Source organism: Glycine max, chromosome 3, assembly GCF_000004515.6.
Source record: "Glycine max cultivar Williams 82 chromosome 3, Glycine_max_v4.0, whole genome shotgun sequence".
In the NCBI taxonomy this organism is placed as follows: Eukaryota; Viridiplantae; Streptophyta; class Magnoliopsida; order Fabales; family Fabaceae; genus Glycine; species Glycine max.
The window spans coordinates 27,200,469-27,217,047 of record NC_016090.4 but is presented as its reverse complement, the minus strand read 5'-3'; the positions used below and the strand labels follow the sequence as shown (position 1 = coordinate 27,217,047).

Below are 16,579 nucleotides of genomic sequence, written 5' to 3'. Positions count from 1 at the left end.
CCAAGAAACAAAGGAATCCATTGATGAAGAAGATCGAAGGCCTACAAGCTCCAATGGAGCTTACATCATTTGATATGGGCAATAAAACCTATAACCTTTAGACCTTTCGACATATCCAATGAAACACCCGCTAATAGTCCTCAGGTCAAGTTTCTTCTCTCGTGGGTTATATATTCTCACCTTAGACGAACAACCCCAAACGCGCATATGTTTCAAACTCGATTTCCATCCTTTAAACAACTCAAAAGGTATCTTTGGGACAGCCTTGGTTGGAACACGATTTAATATATACACTGTCGTCTTTAGTGCTTCAGCCCACGATGATTTAGGAAGATTGGAGTTGCTAAGCATACTCTGTACCATGTCCAATAATGTTCGGTTCCTTCTTTCTGCCACACCATTCTGATTTGGAGAACTAGGCATATTATACTGGGCAACAATCCCATGTTCTTAAAGAAACTTTGCAAAAAGACCAGGTGTTTTCCCATTCTTAGTATATCTATCATAGTATTCTCCACCTCTATTTGATCTCACTATTTTTATTTACTTACCACATTGATTCTCAACTTCAGCCTTAAAGACTTTGAAGGCATCCAATGCTTCATTTTTGTTATGAAGCAAATAAACATTCATATATCGTGAATAATAATCTATAAAGGTCATAAAGTATAGCTGACCACATGTATCCATATCTGGACAATAAATATTAGTATGAATTATTTCTAATATGCTTGAACTCTTGTTAGCACCTTTCTTAGACATGTTGGTCTGCTTACCCTTAATGCAATCCACACAAGTCTTAAAGTCAACAAAATCTAGAGTATTGAGTACCCCATCTTTCACTAACCTTTTAATCCTCTCAATGGAGATATGTCCTAATCTCCGGTGTCAGGAATTCTCATTAATATTATACCTTTTAATACCATTTTGTGTAGATGCATATGTTGTATGAAGTTTTTGATGATGCCAAATAGATGAAATCTATTCAACGTTAATCCAAGTCAAGATCAACAAATTAAGAGAAACGATTAACAATTAGTCCTTTATATGTTAAAAGAATCTCTTAAAGAGATTGCAAAGGTTTGGCCTTAAAAGTTAACCTTTCAAACACCTTACAAAGTTTTTAAGTAAATTTCAGTTTTGAAAAAATATGCTTCTCTTTGGTAATCAATTACTAGAGACTGTAATCGATTACTAGAAGCAAGAATAGTTTTTAACAGTTTTCAGAAAACATTTGAATTTGAATTTTAAATGTGTAATCGATTACCAGGAGACTGTAATCGATTACAAGAGGCAAAACTATTTTATAACTACTTTCAGAAAGTTTTGAATTTGAATTATAAATATGTAATCGATTACCAGTCATAGAAATTTTGAAATTCAAAACTGAAGAGTTGTAACTCCTCAAAATTAACTGTGTAATCGATTACCATACATCTATAATCAATTACTAGTGAGGAAATTTTTGAAAATAACTCTGAAAAGTCACAACTCTTCACAAGTTTTTGAAAGGTCACCAAAGGCATATAAATATGTGACTAGTACTCAAAATTCTTTAGAGTTTTTTAGAACATTGATTGTCCTATCCTCTCACAAGAAAACCTTTAGCCAAACACTTGCAAAATCATTAAGGATTCTTATAAGTTCTTCAACTTGTATTATTCTTCTCTAAAAGAGAAAAACATTTTTCTGTACTTCAAAGCAATCAATTGTTAATAAAGAGACAGTGAGTCTCTTGATCTGTAAATTTTTCTGAACACAAGGAAAGGATATCCCTGAGCGGTTCAGAATTTGTAAAAGGATTTACAAGTTAGTGGAAATCTCAAGTAGGTTACTTAAGGGTTGGACGTAGGCACAGGGCGTGGCCAAACTAGTATAAAACTGAGTTTGCAATTCTCTCTTCCCTAAACTCCTTTAATTTATTGCATTTTAATTTTAATTTGCATATTTTAAAGAAGTATCAATTGAATTGTTATTTACTTCTTTTCTATTAAGTCTACATATTTCATTTAAAAAGAGAATTAAAATTTATTTGGGGAAATTTTTTAAACTCAATTCACCCCCTCCTCTTAAGTTATTGAGGTCACTTGTCTAACTGTTTGAATATGAATTGAACTATAAGTGACATAATTTTGTAAACCAAGAAGATAAAGACCATCAGACAAGATACCATTCCCAACACATTTAGAATTATAAAATAACTCAAATGATGTGTCTTTAAAATTAAAGGAATATCCAAAAGGTATGAGTCTAGAAACAAAAATCAAGTTTCGAGAAAAGCTTGGTACATAAAAGGTCTTTTCTAATTTCAAAATAAAGTCACTACTTAAAGTTAAAATGCAAGTTTCAATAGCCTCCATAGGTGAGCCTAGCTTATTGCTTGATAAAATGTTTTGCTCACTTCCCACTAGTTTCCTTAGGTTTTGCATACCCTGTAAAGAATTTGCAATATGGATATCAATCCACAAGGTGTTAATATTAACACTAATCATATTAGATTCATAACATACTAATGAGATTGATTTACCTTTCTTCTCAAGCCATTTCTGGAATCCGGGACAATTCTTCTTCATGTGTCCCTTCTTCATGCAAAAGAAACACTTTGCCACCATCTTAATATCGTCTTACCACTCCCCTTCTGATTAGCTTGAGACTTAGTTGCTTTTTTCTTCCCACAAGCAGTTGTTAGCAATGAACTCTCACCTATCTCCATTACAAGCCTTTCTTCTTCCTAGACACACATAGTCATTAATTCATTGATAGACCATTTGTCCTTATGTGTGTTGTAGGAAATCTTACACGACCCATATTCTTGCGAAAGGGTGTTTAAAATGAAGTGCATCAAGAAGAACTTAGACATATCAATCTCAAGTTTCTTAAGTTGAGATGAAATATCTCACATATGCATTATGTACTCACGCACACCTTTCACACTAGTGAGCATAAGAGATGAGAACTTCATGATCAGGGTGCTTGCTAAAGCCTTATCTGAAGTGATGAACTGGTCCTCAATGACCTTAAGCAAGTCTCGGACCTTTTCATGTTGGTCGATAGAATCACGTATCCCAGCCGATTGGATCGCTCCCACCGCTCATATAGCGCAACATCAGCTAAGCTACTTTCATCAGTGATTGCAAGCGATTTGTCTTTCCTTATAGCATAGTCTATGTTCATTCACCCCAATGATAGAAGAATTCTCTCCTTCCAAATCTTATAGTTATCTCCTTTGAGTTTAGGAACATCACATTGAATACCAGAAAAACTAACAGTTTGAGAAGCTACCAAATCTAAAGCCTTATGTCAAAATTTGAGCCATATTAATCTTAATTATATCTTTTTCCAATGTAAACATACCAGAAAATTAAATTTTATGACATAAAAATTACATGTGGACTAAAATTTTAATTCAATAAAAAAAATTAAACCTTATGATAAAATAACCAAATTACATACTTAAATTCATGCTTTACGGGTACAATATGAAAATAATTTAATTTTCTATCGTAAATTTTTACTTTATGATAAAATTGACAAATTATACATACCTCATGATCCCGTGGATAAACCATGAAAAATAATGTCATTTTATCCCAATTAATTGTACAAATATAATAAAAATTCATGTGGGATAAAATTCATTATATAAAGTACAATTAATCATAATATTATGTCTAATTCCTTATATGATCTTTAAACAATTTAATATATAATTTTAATCAAAATATAGATGTTGTGGCTAATCTATAATTAATCAAAATTATAAAGATCACTTAGATATAAAACTTAATTATATGAGAATAAATCATATTATACATTTCAAGATCAATATATAATATAATGATAAATAAAATTCTCATATATAATCTCATAATTGAAATATGATATTATGCATTTGATTTCATATATATATATATATATATATAATATAATATATAATATAAATATTATATATATATATATATGAATATATTGCAAATTGTTACTACCAGTACTGCCACTACTGCCACTACTTTGAGCTTGTCGGCAATTACCATGCCAAATGGTACTAATCCAGTTACCAGTTCTTTTGCCACTAACATATTTCTGAACTTTTCGGCAGAAGGCGGAGGCTCCATTTCCTTGCCAATTGATTTATCACACGCTAGATAGACAGCTGTCTTCTTGACAACTAATCCATGATCAAAAAGCACAAAAATCTTCACCTTGTCTCCAGGACCAAAATGTGATACTATGCCCTGCCAATCTTCATAATTAAAGGAAATTACTGTGTCTCGCTTGAATATCTGGATGGTGCACTTTGTGTAATTAACCATTACGACACTAATAAGACATTTGGTTGCCATGATTTTAGGGGTTGATGAATAACCAACACACAAAGCCATTCCCTTCAAGGGACAATCCTCAGGCACAGTAAAGCACACTGAATGTCCCTCACCTGTATGGGTCAACCAGTAAGGATGATTGTCACCTGGGAGCAAAACATCCCGCCAAGCCTCAATGGTTCCCATTTCCTGTAGCATGAGCGAAAAAGCTTAATCATTTATCCAATTGTGATGTATAAATGGAGTTCTTCAATCATTTTTTTGTCATTTCAAATTACAAAATGGAAATTTTAAGAGAATTAAACGTATTGAATAAATTAAAACATAGCTATATGTGTATCCATCAACAGAAGATCATCAGGATGCATTTCTGTTTACGTCATACAGATCTTTCAATTATTTTTTGATGATCAATGGGAATCTAACAAACATGAAGCAAGTGTAGCAAGAAAGAACTGGAAATCAATTTGCTAATGCTTAATATGAGAATGGCTTGTTGAATATTAAAATCTTGTTCTTTTTAATGAAGACTTGTGGTTATAGAAGGGAAAGGTGCTAAAAGAAGAAGCGTATTGAAGTTTCTTTTAGATACTTCATTAGGCTTATTTCATGTTCTCTTAATTAATAGCTAATATGAATAGTGAAGGTAGATAGACAAAAGTAAAGAGAAGGAACCTCAGATATGCTATCATCAGTGAGAGTATTGAAGACTTGGTATCTGTCAATTCCAATAAAATCAGACCTCAAGTAATTCTTTGAATTTTCTAATTCTGTATAATTAACACCATAAACGATATGCATTGCCTTTACTTGTTTATCTAACTGGAACTCTGTGTCACATTGCACCAAAAAGCTTCGAAGGTTTGAAATGCTGCTAAGCATTGGTGGTAGATCACCCAAATCATTATGCAGCAGATGCTTGGAAACTGATGAAGTACCAGAAAACAAACGAATATGAGATAGAGGATTCATTGTCGTAGGCATCCAAGACAGAATGATAGAATGCAAAACATCATGTGACAATCCTTTAAATCCACATATGGATATATATCCAATGCTTTTTGAGTTTACTATTGAAAAGGGCACTTGTTTCACAGCAGTATTGTCGGAAATTAGAGTTGTTAAGGATTCCATCTGCACTATATCTTCTTCCAATATGTCAATATTCAAACAACCAGATAGGATAAGAGTTTCCACAGATTTCAATTTATATATCTCTCTTGGGAGATTGCTAAGGCTTGTACAGTCCTTCAAATTTATCAAAAGTAGATTGTGGAGATCTCCAATGGATTGGTGTACCTTGCGCAACCTTGGACAATCTTTGAGAATGAGTTTTTCAAGACTCGGTAGTCCTGAAAAGTCAGGGGTTTCTGTCAAATACTTGGAATGACTAAGATTGAGGATTTTTAGCCACTGCAAAACCTACAAGATAGTTTCTTTGTAAAAGATTAGATAACAAAATGAAAAACAAAATACTGGTTTGCAACAGTTACTTTTTTAATTAACCTATGAGTTTTAAAAGAAAATGGCATGTAATATATACCTGGGTTTTTTTCCATAGTAGTTTAAGATTACTGTGCTTTAAATCAATAGCAATTACACCTTCCAGATAAAAGTTGTTAGGTATGTAATTTAGAGGAAATCCTTTCCAATAGATCCATCTCAGTTGCTTAGAAAGATACCCATAATCTCCGGTGAGTTGTACATGATCAAGTCGCAACAGTCTCAATCTTTTCATTTCCTGAAAAGCTTCAGCTTTGAAGCAATCTCTGATGGATAAATGCAATTGCAGAGCCAATCCCTCAATAGCTATGGTCCCCTGTGATAAAAAAATTGAGAAATCTCTATTGTTAGCTCACTGGAAAGTGATACTCAAAACCTTGCCTTACTGCGCATGTATTGCACATGAAAAGGCAAGCTTTTGAACAGTAATTCCAAAACCGTATACAAAAAAATGTTCTTACAGTATTCTTTATCAATACATCAAGTACATCCTCATGAAACCACAATCGACTTTGCTTCCCAGGTTCAATAAAAGGTTCCTTTATTGAACTTCCACGAATTATCTCTCTTCCCATTTGTTGAAGCAAAGGATGCATTCCAAGTTTGTTGTTCTTTTCAATTTTTATGAGGCTACGCTCTATAAGAACAGGTATTCCAATATCAGCATGTAGTCCACAGCCGTTTAGTATATCTGTAACATAGGCTATGTCTTTACCAATAAAGAAACAACATACATCAAAAAATATATCCTTTTCCATGTGATCACGTAAACCATCAAAGCTTATTTTTAATATTTCTTGAACTTCATTATTGGGAATTTGCTTTAGTTTTGACAACACACTTTCCCATTCTTCATTACTCCTACCACGTAAGTTAGATCCAAGGACTTTAAGAGCTAGTGGTAGTCCTCCACAATAAGCAACTACATTTCTTGCAAGTTCATTGAAGTCTTCTCTTGGATTTGGTTCTCCAAAAGCGTGCAAACAAAAAAGCTCAAGAGACTCGTTTTCGTCCATTTCCTCCATTTTATAAACATAATCAACTTTAAATAGGTTCAGTAGGCCTACATCTCTTGTTGTAATGATTATTACAGATCCTTGACCGAACCATTCACAATTTCCACATAAATCTTCTAATTGGCCAATCTCATTCACATCATCAAGTACAATGAGCACCCTTTTTCCTGAAAGTCTTTTCTCTATTATAGTTGTTCCCATCCCAATGCTATGTATCTTGACCTTTGTGTTTAGGACATCGGAGAGCAGTTGTTCTTGTAAATGAACATGTCCTTTACTATCTGTTTCACAAACTGATCTAATACTTTCGATGAAACTTTTATCCATGAATCTACGATGAATTTGACTGTAGATGGCTTTGGCTGTGGTAGTTTTACCCACTCCTCCCATTCCCCATATCCCTATGATACAAACTTTGGTTGATTGATTTTCAATAAATCTAATCACTTCTTGCACACGGGATTCTAATCCAACAGGAAATTTGGTAACAGACCGGACTTCATATTCCAGTTTATTAAGAACATCGTTAACAATTTGTTTCACCAGTTCAGCTTCATCCCTTCAAGTTTCAATAATAGTGATAAAACAGGAAGAATTGTCATGTATTACCAAGAACAAATCGTTAGCTTAAAATATGCTTTCATTCAATCTCAAGTAAAAGAAGCAAGAAACTATGAAGTATTGATTGATTACCTGCAATTCTTCAAATCCAAACCAGAGAAATTTGCAGCTTTAGTGAGTGCTTGGCTCCACCTCGACAACCCAGATTCCAGATGTTCTTCTGAAAATCTTTTTCGTGCAGCTGCTTTCAACCCTTTTCCAAAATCTCCCTTCTGATCACGTACATGGGATGGGTCAATTTCGTAAAATACGACCACAACTCTTTGGCCATAAGTTTCATGGATTTCAATGATTTTTGCAAGCTCATCAAGACACCAAGTAGATTCAGTATAACTTTTGGAGAAAACAACTATTGAGATCTGAGACTTTTCTGGTTTCATTAGTTCTTCCAGCTCCATTTGTTGGCCGTCAAGGACAGTGTTGATTCCAGCTTTTGAAAGGGCATAAGAGAGATGAGAAATGAAATTCTTACGGAGATCTTCTCCGCTAAAATTGATGAACACATCGTATGTCCATCGGGATTTGGATTTTGGGAAGGATGATGAAGAAGACGCGAATTCCATCGAAGTAGATGAGGTCAACTGTGAAAAGAGAGAAGCTACTGTAATACAAAATACAGAGAGATGATATTCAAATAATACAACTTATTATATAAACTCACCTCATCTTTAAAAGGGGGTTATTTCAATAATTTACATCCGCTGGATTTATTATTATTCTTTGATTAAGAGTTTTTCATATCAGTTAGGTAGGAAAAAAATCTCAATAACTCTTTTTATTTAAAAATATTGTTTTTAATGTCATGGGAGTGAAAAGAGGATCGCATTACTTTTGTTAAAAACTAAGAATCTCAAATTGGATTTTTATCATTAGAACAATAAATAAAATATAAAGTTCTTAAATTTTATGCGATATCAAGTAACCTATAAAAAATGATTTAAGAATTTAAAATGAATTCTTTTAGTGAGATGTAAGGTTTGATATAGTAGTGTATGAAAGATAAAAAAATTAAATTAGGTCTCTAAATATATAAAAAAATATGATAAATTAATTTTGTACATAATTTAATAAAAAATTGACTAAATTTTATAACTTAATGACTAATTAGTTTTAAAAAAAAATAATTTATTATCAAATTATTGATAAATATTATAACTTGATAAAATAATGTTACAAATTTAACCATCAACATTAATTTATTATATTTTTTACATAGATTAATTATGTATTTTTCATCTTTCAGTATACAAATTTATGACCCATCATAATCTTAGAGATGAATTTGGTTATTCATCTTAAATATTATTCTATAGTCGTCCAAACGCGTGTAAGACCGGGCCAGAAGGGCAGAACCATTTTTTACTTTAGTCTTTTAATAAAGTAAAGGTTTACTTAATATCCGGTCTCCAAATTATTATTTGATCATTTTTAAAAGGTTTTAATGGAATAAAAAATAATCTTAATTGAGTTTTTAAACATCTATTTATTTTTAAATTACTTTCTCTGTTCCATATGATATTTAAGGTTTTGCCATAAAATATTAAGGAATGCAATTAATTTTTTAAATTTAAAAAAAAATAATGGATAATTTTTTCATATACTTTTTATCTCTCTAATTAATAGTTCATTTACCCTTCTGTTACACTACTTTAACTCAGTATTGATTAAAGATAGTCTTTAAAAAAATTAATATAACATTAATTTTTTAAAATGATATGTTTTGAAATAATATTTTTCCCTAAAGTGGATGAAGTGTGTCTCAAGTCTCAACAAGAAGCTAATTAAACAAATATGAATTTAAGGACCTAACTAAAAAAAATCAAGGACCTGTTTTAAATTTTCATTTTTGCGTATCTAACTTCTAATAAATAATAAATTTTACACATTTATTTTTATTGCTTAATATCAATTCTTATTTTATTCATTTTTAGTCACTTTATTTTATTTTATATTTGAGATTAATTTTGAGTAATAAAAATAAACGAAAGAAAGAGGGTTTTCCTTCTCTTTTTTTGAAAAAAGAGAATAATTTATACAAAATTGATGAGAAGAAATATAAATGAGGGTTTGTTAAAAAACCTCTCATAAACATTCTTTTCAATTATAAACGATGGAATCGTCCATTTCGATATATAAAAAATAATCGATTTGAAAATTTCGTAAAAACTGAAATTTCAGAATTTTTTTTTTCATACATGTCAAAATGATGGAAAAGAAAGAATCTAGAGAAATTAAAAATGATGATGAAAAATTAACGAAAGATTAGAAATTTTCAATAAAAAAATTGTGGGACTAAAATTTTGAATATAAAAAAGTTGACATAGTAAAATCTTAATTAAACGTCTACTTGATTAGGTCCCTGTTTTTTAAAGGGAATTAAGTCCATTAAAAACAAATACAAATTCAAAAATTCAATTGAAAAAACAGCTAATTATGTTAATTATCAAATAGTTGAACAACATACAGATTAATTCAAACTAGATAAAAAGCAAGATTATCCTTTTTTTTATTTGAGAATCAATGTAAAATCCTATGGTTTAATATATATATATATTACTAGTGTCTCAAACTAAAGCTTTCACAAATAATTATTTTGCTATTGCTTGAAGTTCTACCAATGACATTTGTCTTTGTAAAAGTGCAAACAATTTCTCTAGCAAAGTATCAATGAATGTTCGCACGGACTAAACAATGGATAACTGTCACCCAGAAGGAGAAAATCATCTTTGGTAGTCAATCCATTCAACATGAACAAAAGCTTAGTTACTTAAGTACTTACTAATAATGATATTCAAATGATTTATAAGTGCCATTTCAATGCCATTACAAATTATAAATTCCATCATAATCTCTAAAGTGAAATATTTATTTACACATTGCCGGCTTTGATATCATAAAAAAATGAGTAGTGATAGGCTCACCCGAGCAAGGGACACTTGGCTACACAAAGTTATCGTTTAGTTCTTTGAAGTTTGAAACAAAATTTTTCTCAGAAACTTCACACGACTCTTAACAGTTTTCAGCAATGTTACAATTCTTCTCTGCGTGGAAATACGACAGACCTATATATAAATAAAAAAAGAAAAAGCCCAAATGCTACTACAATTAGAATTTTATTTACGAATATTACAAAGGCATAGTTCTTTATTTCTTTCTTTGGCTCAAGAGAAGGCTCTGTTTCCCTGTTAATTGATTCATCACACATTAGATAGACAGATGTCTTCTTGATCACCAATCCATTCCCAAAAATAACAAAAATCTCCACCTTGTCTCCAGGTCCCAAATGTGATATTATGCCCTGCCAATCTACATCATTAAATGAAATTACAGTGTCTCGCTTGTGTATCTGGATGGTGCACTTTGTGTAATTAACAATTAAGACACTAACAAGGCTTTCCGTTGCCATGATTTCAGGGGTTGATATATAAACAACACACAATGTCATTCCCTTCATACCACAATAATCAGGCACAGTGAAATACACTGAATATCCCTCATCCATATAGGCCAACCAATCAGGATAATTGTCACCTGGGAGAAAAACATCACAAGACTCACTAGTTGCCATTCCCTGTAGCATGAGCAAACCTTAGTTATTTATGTAACTGTAGCTATTCAAATGGACTCCTACAATCATTATTTTATCATTTCAAATTACAAAATGGACATTTTTAACCAAATATCAACATACTGCATAAATTAACAGAAATAGCTATGATAATTAATTCAAACAAATTTGGTCAATAGTTTTGTTGTGTATATAAATCAACATCATTAGGATGCATTTTTGTTTACGTCATAAAGGGTTTTCAACTTATAATTCAATAATTAAAATGAGTAGTGAAGGTATGTATGTAGATAAAGACGAAGAAAGGAACCTCAGATATGCTGTTGGAGAGAGTATCCAAGACTTCGCAATTTCCAATGCCATTCAAATAATACTTGGAGGAATATTTTGAAATTTGTGATGTCATCTCTATTTTAGTATAATTTACACCGTATACATCACTCAAAATTGTTTCTAATTGTTCAGATAGTTGAAACTTAGTATGACATTGCACCATAACACTTCGAAGGTTCGAAAGGTTGCTAAGCATAGGTGCTAGATCACCCAAATCATTATCCTGCATAATTGCGGAGTTTAGAGATGATAATTTTCCAGGAAACGAACAAATATAAGATATGGGATTCATTGTTGGTGACATCCAATACCGAATGACAGAAGGAAAAACACTGTGTGAAAATCCTTCAAATCCACATAGGGATATATATCCGATGCTTTTTGAGATTACAAATGAAAAGGGCACTTGTTTCATAGCAGTATTTTCAGCAATTAGAGTTATCAAGGATTCCATCTGCACTATATCATTTTCCAATATGTTAATCTTCGAACAACCAGATAAGATGAGAGTTTTCAAGGATTTCAACTTATATATCTCTTTGGGGAGATTGCTTAGGCTTGTACAGTCCTTCAAATTTATCAAAAGAAGATTGTTGAGTTTTCCAATGGATTGGTGTACCTTGCACAAACTCGGACAATCTTTGAGAATGAGCTTTTCCAGACTTGGTAGTGTTGAAAAGTCGGGGGTTTCTGTCAAGTCCTTGGAGTGACTAAGATTGAGGATTTTTAGATTCCATAAAACCTACAACAACATTACAAAAGAAAATAGTAAAAGAATGAAATAGTGGCAACAATTTCAAATACGTAAAATATTACACTATCTTTTTATGACATATTGAGTGTATGACACTTTATTAAAATACTGTTGATGAATGTATAAAGTTAATTTTAGCATTTACATCTTAAAATTTTCTGTTATACTATATGGTCAGACTTTAGAGCTCTAGAATTTGCTGCTCTTAGAAATCAATGAAGATGCAAAATAAAATGCAATAAAACTCAAATCTTAAATCTTCAATAGCAGTGGTAATTCTAGACGCCTAGACCAGTCGGGTCCATGCCGAAGTTTAAAACCTGATTAGGTTGAGCTAAATTTCTTTTGGACTGCAACTTTGATGGCGTAGCCTAAATCTAAGCTGAATCAACCATAACTAAATAAATCAAAAGTTGTCAATTTTTTTTTTTATAAATTTTGGGTAAAATATGCTTGAGGTTCCTATAAATTTTGAAAAATATTAATTTCATTCTTATAATTTTTTTGTATTGATTTCATTTCTATAAAAATAAAATATATTTTTATTAATTTTTAATGCTATTTTTGTTAGACATGATTTGATGTAACTAAAGAACTGACTTGTAATTTGATTACTAATGAATTAAACCATTTGTAACAGTTAAAAACCCCTAAAATGATTGTATCCCTACATAAACTACAAGAGCAAGACCTTCCCCCTTCTAGGGTTCAATTTTATGTCACTTCCTAGGTGATTTTTTCATACTTTTGGATGTGATTAGGCAGAAAGATAAAACAACAAAGGTTTGTGATGTTTTATAAGTGTGCTTGAAAAGGTAAGAAGAGAAAAAAGAATAGAGATAAAATAATTAAGTCCGTCAGTCATGTTAGACAATCGTTTAACAGAGTTATCACTATTGAAAACTCAAAATATTATATTTATTTTCACAGAAGTTAGTACAAAAATTTTATGATGAAAAAATTAATATTTTTTAAATTTTATAGGAACCACAAATATATTTTATCCATAAATTTTATTAACAGAAAATTTAGACAATTTATTAAATTATAATTAAAATATTTATATTTACAACTTATTTTAGAACGTATCTAAAAGCCAATGCGACTCGTGTACACCCACGGATCAACACAGTAGTTTTAATAAAATAGGAGAGGAATAATGTAATACCCACATCTCTTCTGTGAGAAATGTGTAATTTATTATATTTGAACATCGGAGGGGAGAACATCGTAGTGTACATGCATCTCTAGTAAAAAATGAGTAAAATTTCTATTAATAGTGTTAAAAAAATGAGTAAAATTTCTATTAATAGTGTTAAGTTAAATAGACTAAACTCTACATCTAACCTAAGAGGGGAGAAATAATGTAATATTTGTATTTTTCCATAAGAGGGGAGGACTAAATGTAACATATCTGATGAAAGACTTTAATTTATTCTTTTAGTTAACCTACGAATTAAGTTTAAAAGAAAATGGCTTGTAGTATATACCTTGGGGTTTTTCCAGAGTAGTCTAACATTGAAGATTTTTAGCCATTGCAAAACCTACAACAAGACAGTTTTTTGGCAAAAGATTAGAAATGAAAATAAAAGATGAAACAGTGGTAAGTGGAAACAATTACTATTTTAGTTAACCTGTAAGTTTTAAGAGAAAATGATATGTAATACATACCTGGGGTTCTTCCCACAGGAGTTGTAGATGGCTGTGTTTTAAATCAAACGCAATTACATCTTCCAGATAAAGGTTGTTAGGTATGTACTTTGAACGAAACCCCTGCCAACAGATCCATTTCAGTTGCTTAGAAAGGTAGCAATAATTTCCAGCTAGTTGTGCATGATCCAGTTGCAACAGTCTCAAATTCTTCATTTTCTCGAAAGCACAAGTTTTGAAGCAAGCTCTGCTGGTTAAATGCGATTTTAGAGCCAATCCCTCGATAGCTTCTGTCCCCTATGAGGAGTAGAGAAAAAGAAAATTAGAAATCTCTATAGTTAGATCACTAGAAAGTGATACTTGAAACTCAACCAAACCACACATGGAATGCACACTTCAAGTTTCAAAATTGTACTTACAGTATTCTTTGTCAATACATCAAGTACATCCTCATGAAACCACAATCGACTGCGCTTCCCAGGTTCCTTCCATAATTTTTCACGAATTATCTCTCTTCCCATTTCTTGTAGCAAAGGATGCATTCCTAGTTTGTTGTTCTTTTCAACTCTTATAAGGCTACGTCCTATGAGATCTGTTATCACAGTCTTAGCATGCAGTTTACGGCCATTTAGTACATCCGTGACATAGGCTCTGTCTTTACCAATAAAGAAACAACACACATCAAGGAATATATCCTTTTCCATGTAATCGCTTAAACCATCAAAGCTTATTCTTAATTTCTTTTGTACTTCACCATTGGGAATCATTTCTAGTTTTGATAATACACTTTCCCACAAATTCTTTCTCCTGTTATTTAAATAAGAACCAAGGACTCGAAGAGCTAATGGTAATCCTCCACAATAAACAACTACACTTCTTGCAAGTTCATTGAAGTCTTTCCTTGGTTTCGCTTCATCAAAAGCATGCCAACTAAAAAGCTCAAGGGACTCATTTTCGTTCATCTGCTCCATCTCATAAACACAATCAACTTTAAGTGTATTAAGTAGGCCTACATCTCTTGTTGTAATGATTATTACAGTTCCCGGACCGAACCATTCACAATTTCCACATAGGCCTTCTACTTGGCCAATTTCATTGACATCATCAAGTACAATGAGCACCCTTTTTCCAGAAAGTCTTTTCTCGATCATAATTGTTCCCATCCCAACATTTTGTATCTGATGATTTGTTTTTAAGATATCTGAAAGAAGTTTTTCTTGTAAACTAACAAGCCCTTTGCTTTCCGTTTGACTACAAACTTCTCTGATGTCTTCAATGAAACTTTTATGCCCGAATCTACAATTAATTTCATTGTAGATGGCTTTTGCTGCGGTAGTTTTACCCGATCCTCCCATTCCCCATATCACTATGATACATGCTCGGGTAGATTGGTTTTCTATAAATCCAATCACTTTTTGCACACGGGATTTTAGTCCAACAGGAAATTTAGTAATAGACAAGACATCATACTCTATTTTAGTAAGAACGTCTTCCACAATTTTCTCCACTAGTTCAGCATCATTCCTTCAAGTTCAACAATAATTACAAAACAATTGATCAAAAAAATAATAATTATAAAACAGACATAATGGTCATCAGTTAAAAAAAAAACATAAGCTTAAATATGTTTCATTCAGACTGAATTTTAAAATAAATTCAGGGATTAAAAACTTAATTAAGCCATATAAAAGAAACGAGAAAATATTGATTGATTTTACCTGAACTTGCTCGCATCCCAACCAGAGAATTTTGAAGCTTCGCTGAGTGCGCGGCTCCACCTGGACAACGCATTTTCCAGATGTTCTCCTGAATAATTTTTTTCCGCAGTTGATTTCAAAACTTTGCCAAAATCATGTTTCTCATCACGATGACGCACAACAGATGGGTCAATGTTGTAAAACACGGGCAGAACACTTTGGCCGTAAGTTTCGTTGCATTCGATGACTTTTTCAAGCTCACGAAGACACCAAGTAGATTCAGTATAGCTTTTGGAGAAAACAACTATTGCTATCTGAGACCCTTCTATTGCGGTCATTAGTTCATCCAGCTTCATTCCCTTGTGTAGATTCTCCTCATCAAGGAAAGTCTTGACTCCAGCTTTTGAGAGGGCACAATTGAGATGACAAACGAAACTCCTACGTGTGTCTTCTCCCCTAAAATTTATGAACACATCGTATGTCCATTGGGATTTCGGTTTTGAGAAGGATGATGAAGAAGACTCTAATTCCATCGAAGAAGTTGAGGTCAACTGTTAAAGAGAAAGCTATAGTACAAAATACAGAGAGATGATAGTCAATGCTACGGCTTCTGTAATACAACTTATTATATAAAACTTAACTATGGGGACCACCACGGGTACATAGAATGAATTGAAAAGCTCGATTTGGGGTACTTACCGGTTGAAGACTGAAGAAAACGAAGAACGAACGATGAATGTCGAAGAACGGTTGAAAATCTTCGCGTAATTACCCACGAAAACGTTACGGAAACGTTACGGAAGCGTCTCGGCTTGGATTTTCTTTACGGAAATAATTTTCCTCCGCAATTTCAAGAGAATACGAAGTGTCACGAAGGCTGAACCCTTTCCTTCTTCATTCCTCCCCCTATTTATAGCAAAATAGGGGAGGAGCTTGCCACCCAGCTCGCCTAGGCGAGTCAGGTTGCTTCCTCCAGAAGCAACCGCCTTCTGGAATGTTGGAAAGAGATATTTTTTTTATAGTCGCCCAAGCGCGTCCGTGTAGACCGGCCCAGAAGCGCAGAAGTACTTTTAACATTAACCATACAATTTTAGTAGGCGTTTGGTTTTCAGGAG

The 16,579-nt window shown here is 32.3% G+C and overlaps 1 protein-coding gene and 1 long non-coding RNA gene across 2 annotated transcripts; both read right to left on the bottom strand.

Annotated features, from left to right (window-relative positions):
* Window positions 1–2,198: 2,198 nt before the first annotated feature.
* LOC106798060 (uncharacterized) lies at window positions 2,199–3,801 on the bottom strand. The gene is made up of 2 exons (XR_001387454.3): window positions 2,528–3,801; window positions 2,199–2,432 (listed from the first exon to the last, which is right to left on the bottom strand). It is a non-coding gene; the product is annotated as an uncharacterized lncRNA (long non-coding RNA).
* Window positions 3,802–3,852: 51 nt separating this feature from the next.
* On the bottom strand, window positions 3,853–16,092 carry LOC100779338 (uncharacterized). Its single transcript, XM_006576578.4, has 11 exons — window positions 15,486–16,092; window positions 14,187–15,291; window positions 13,789–14,064; window positions 13,608–13,661; window positions 11,341–12,105; window positions 10,493–11,033; window positions 7,535–8,105; window positions 6,287–7,400; window positions 5,866–6,141; window positions 4,998–5,744; window positions 3,853–4,511 (listed from the first exon to the last, which is right to left on the bottom strand). Exons 1-11 carry the CDS (start codon window positions 15,995–15,997, stop codon window positions 3,945–3,947), a joined length of 6,528 nt encoding a protein of 2,175 aa, XP_006576641.2. The 5' UTR covers window positions 15,998–16,092; the 3' UTR covers window positions 3,853–3,944.
* Window positions 16,093–16,579: the final 487 nt, after the last annotated feature.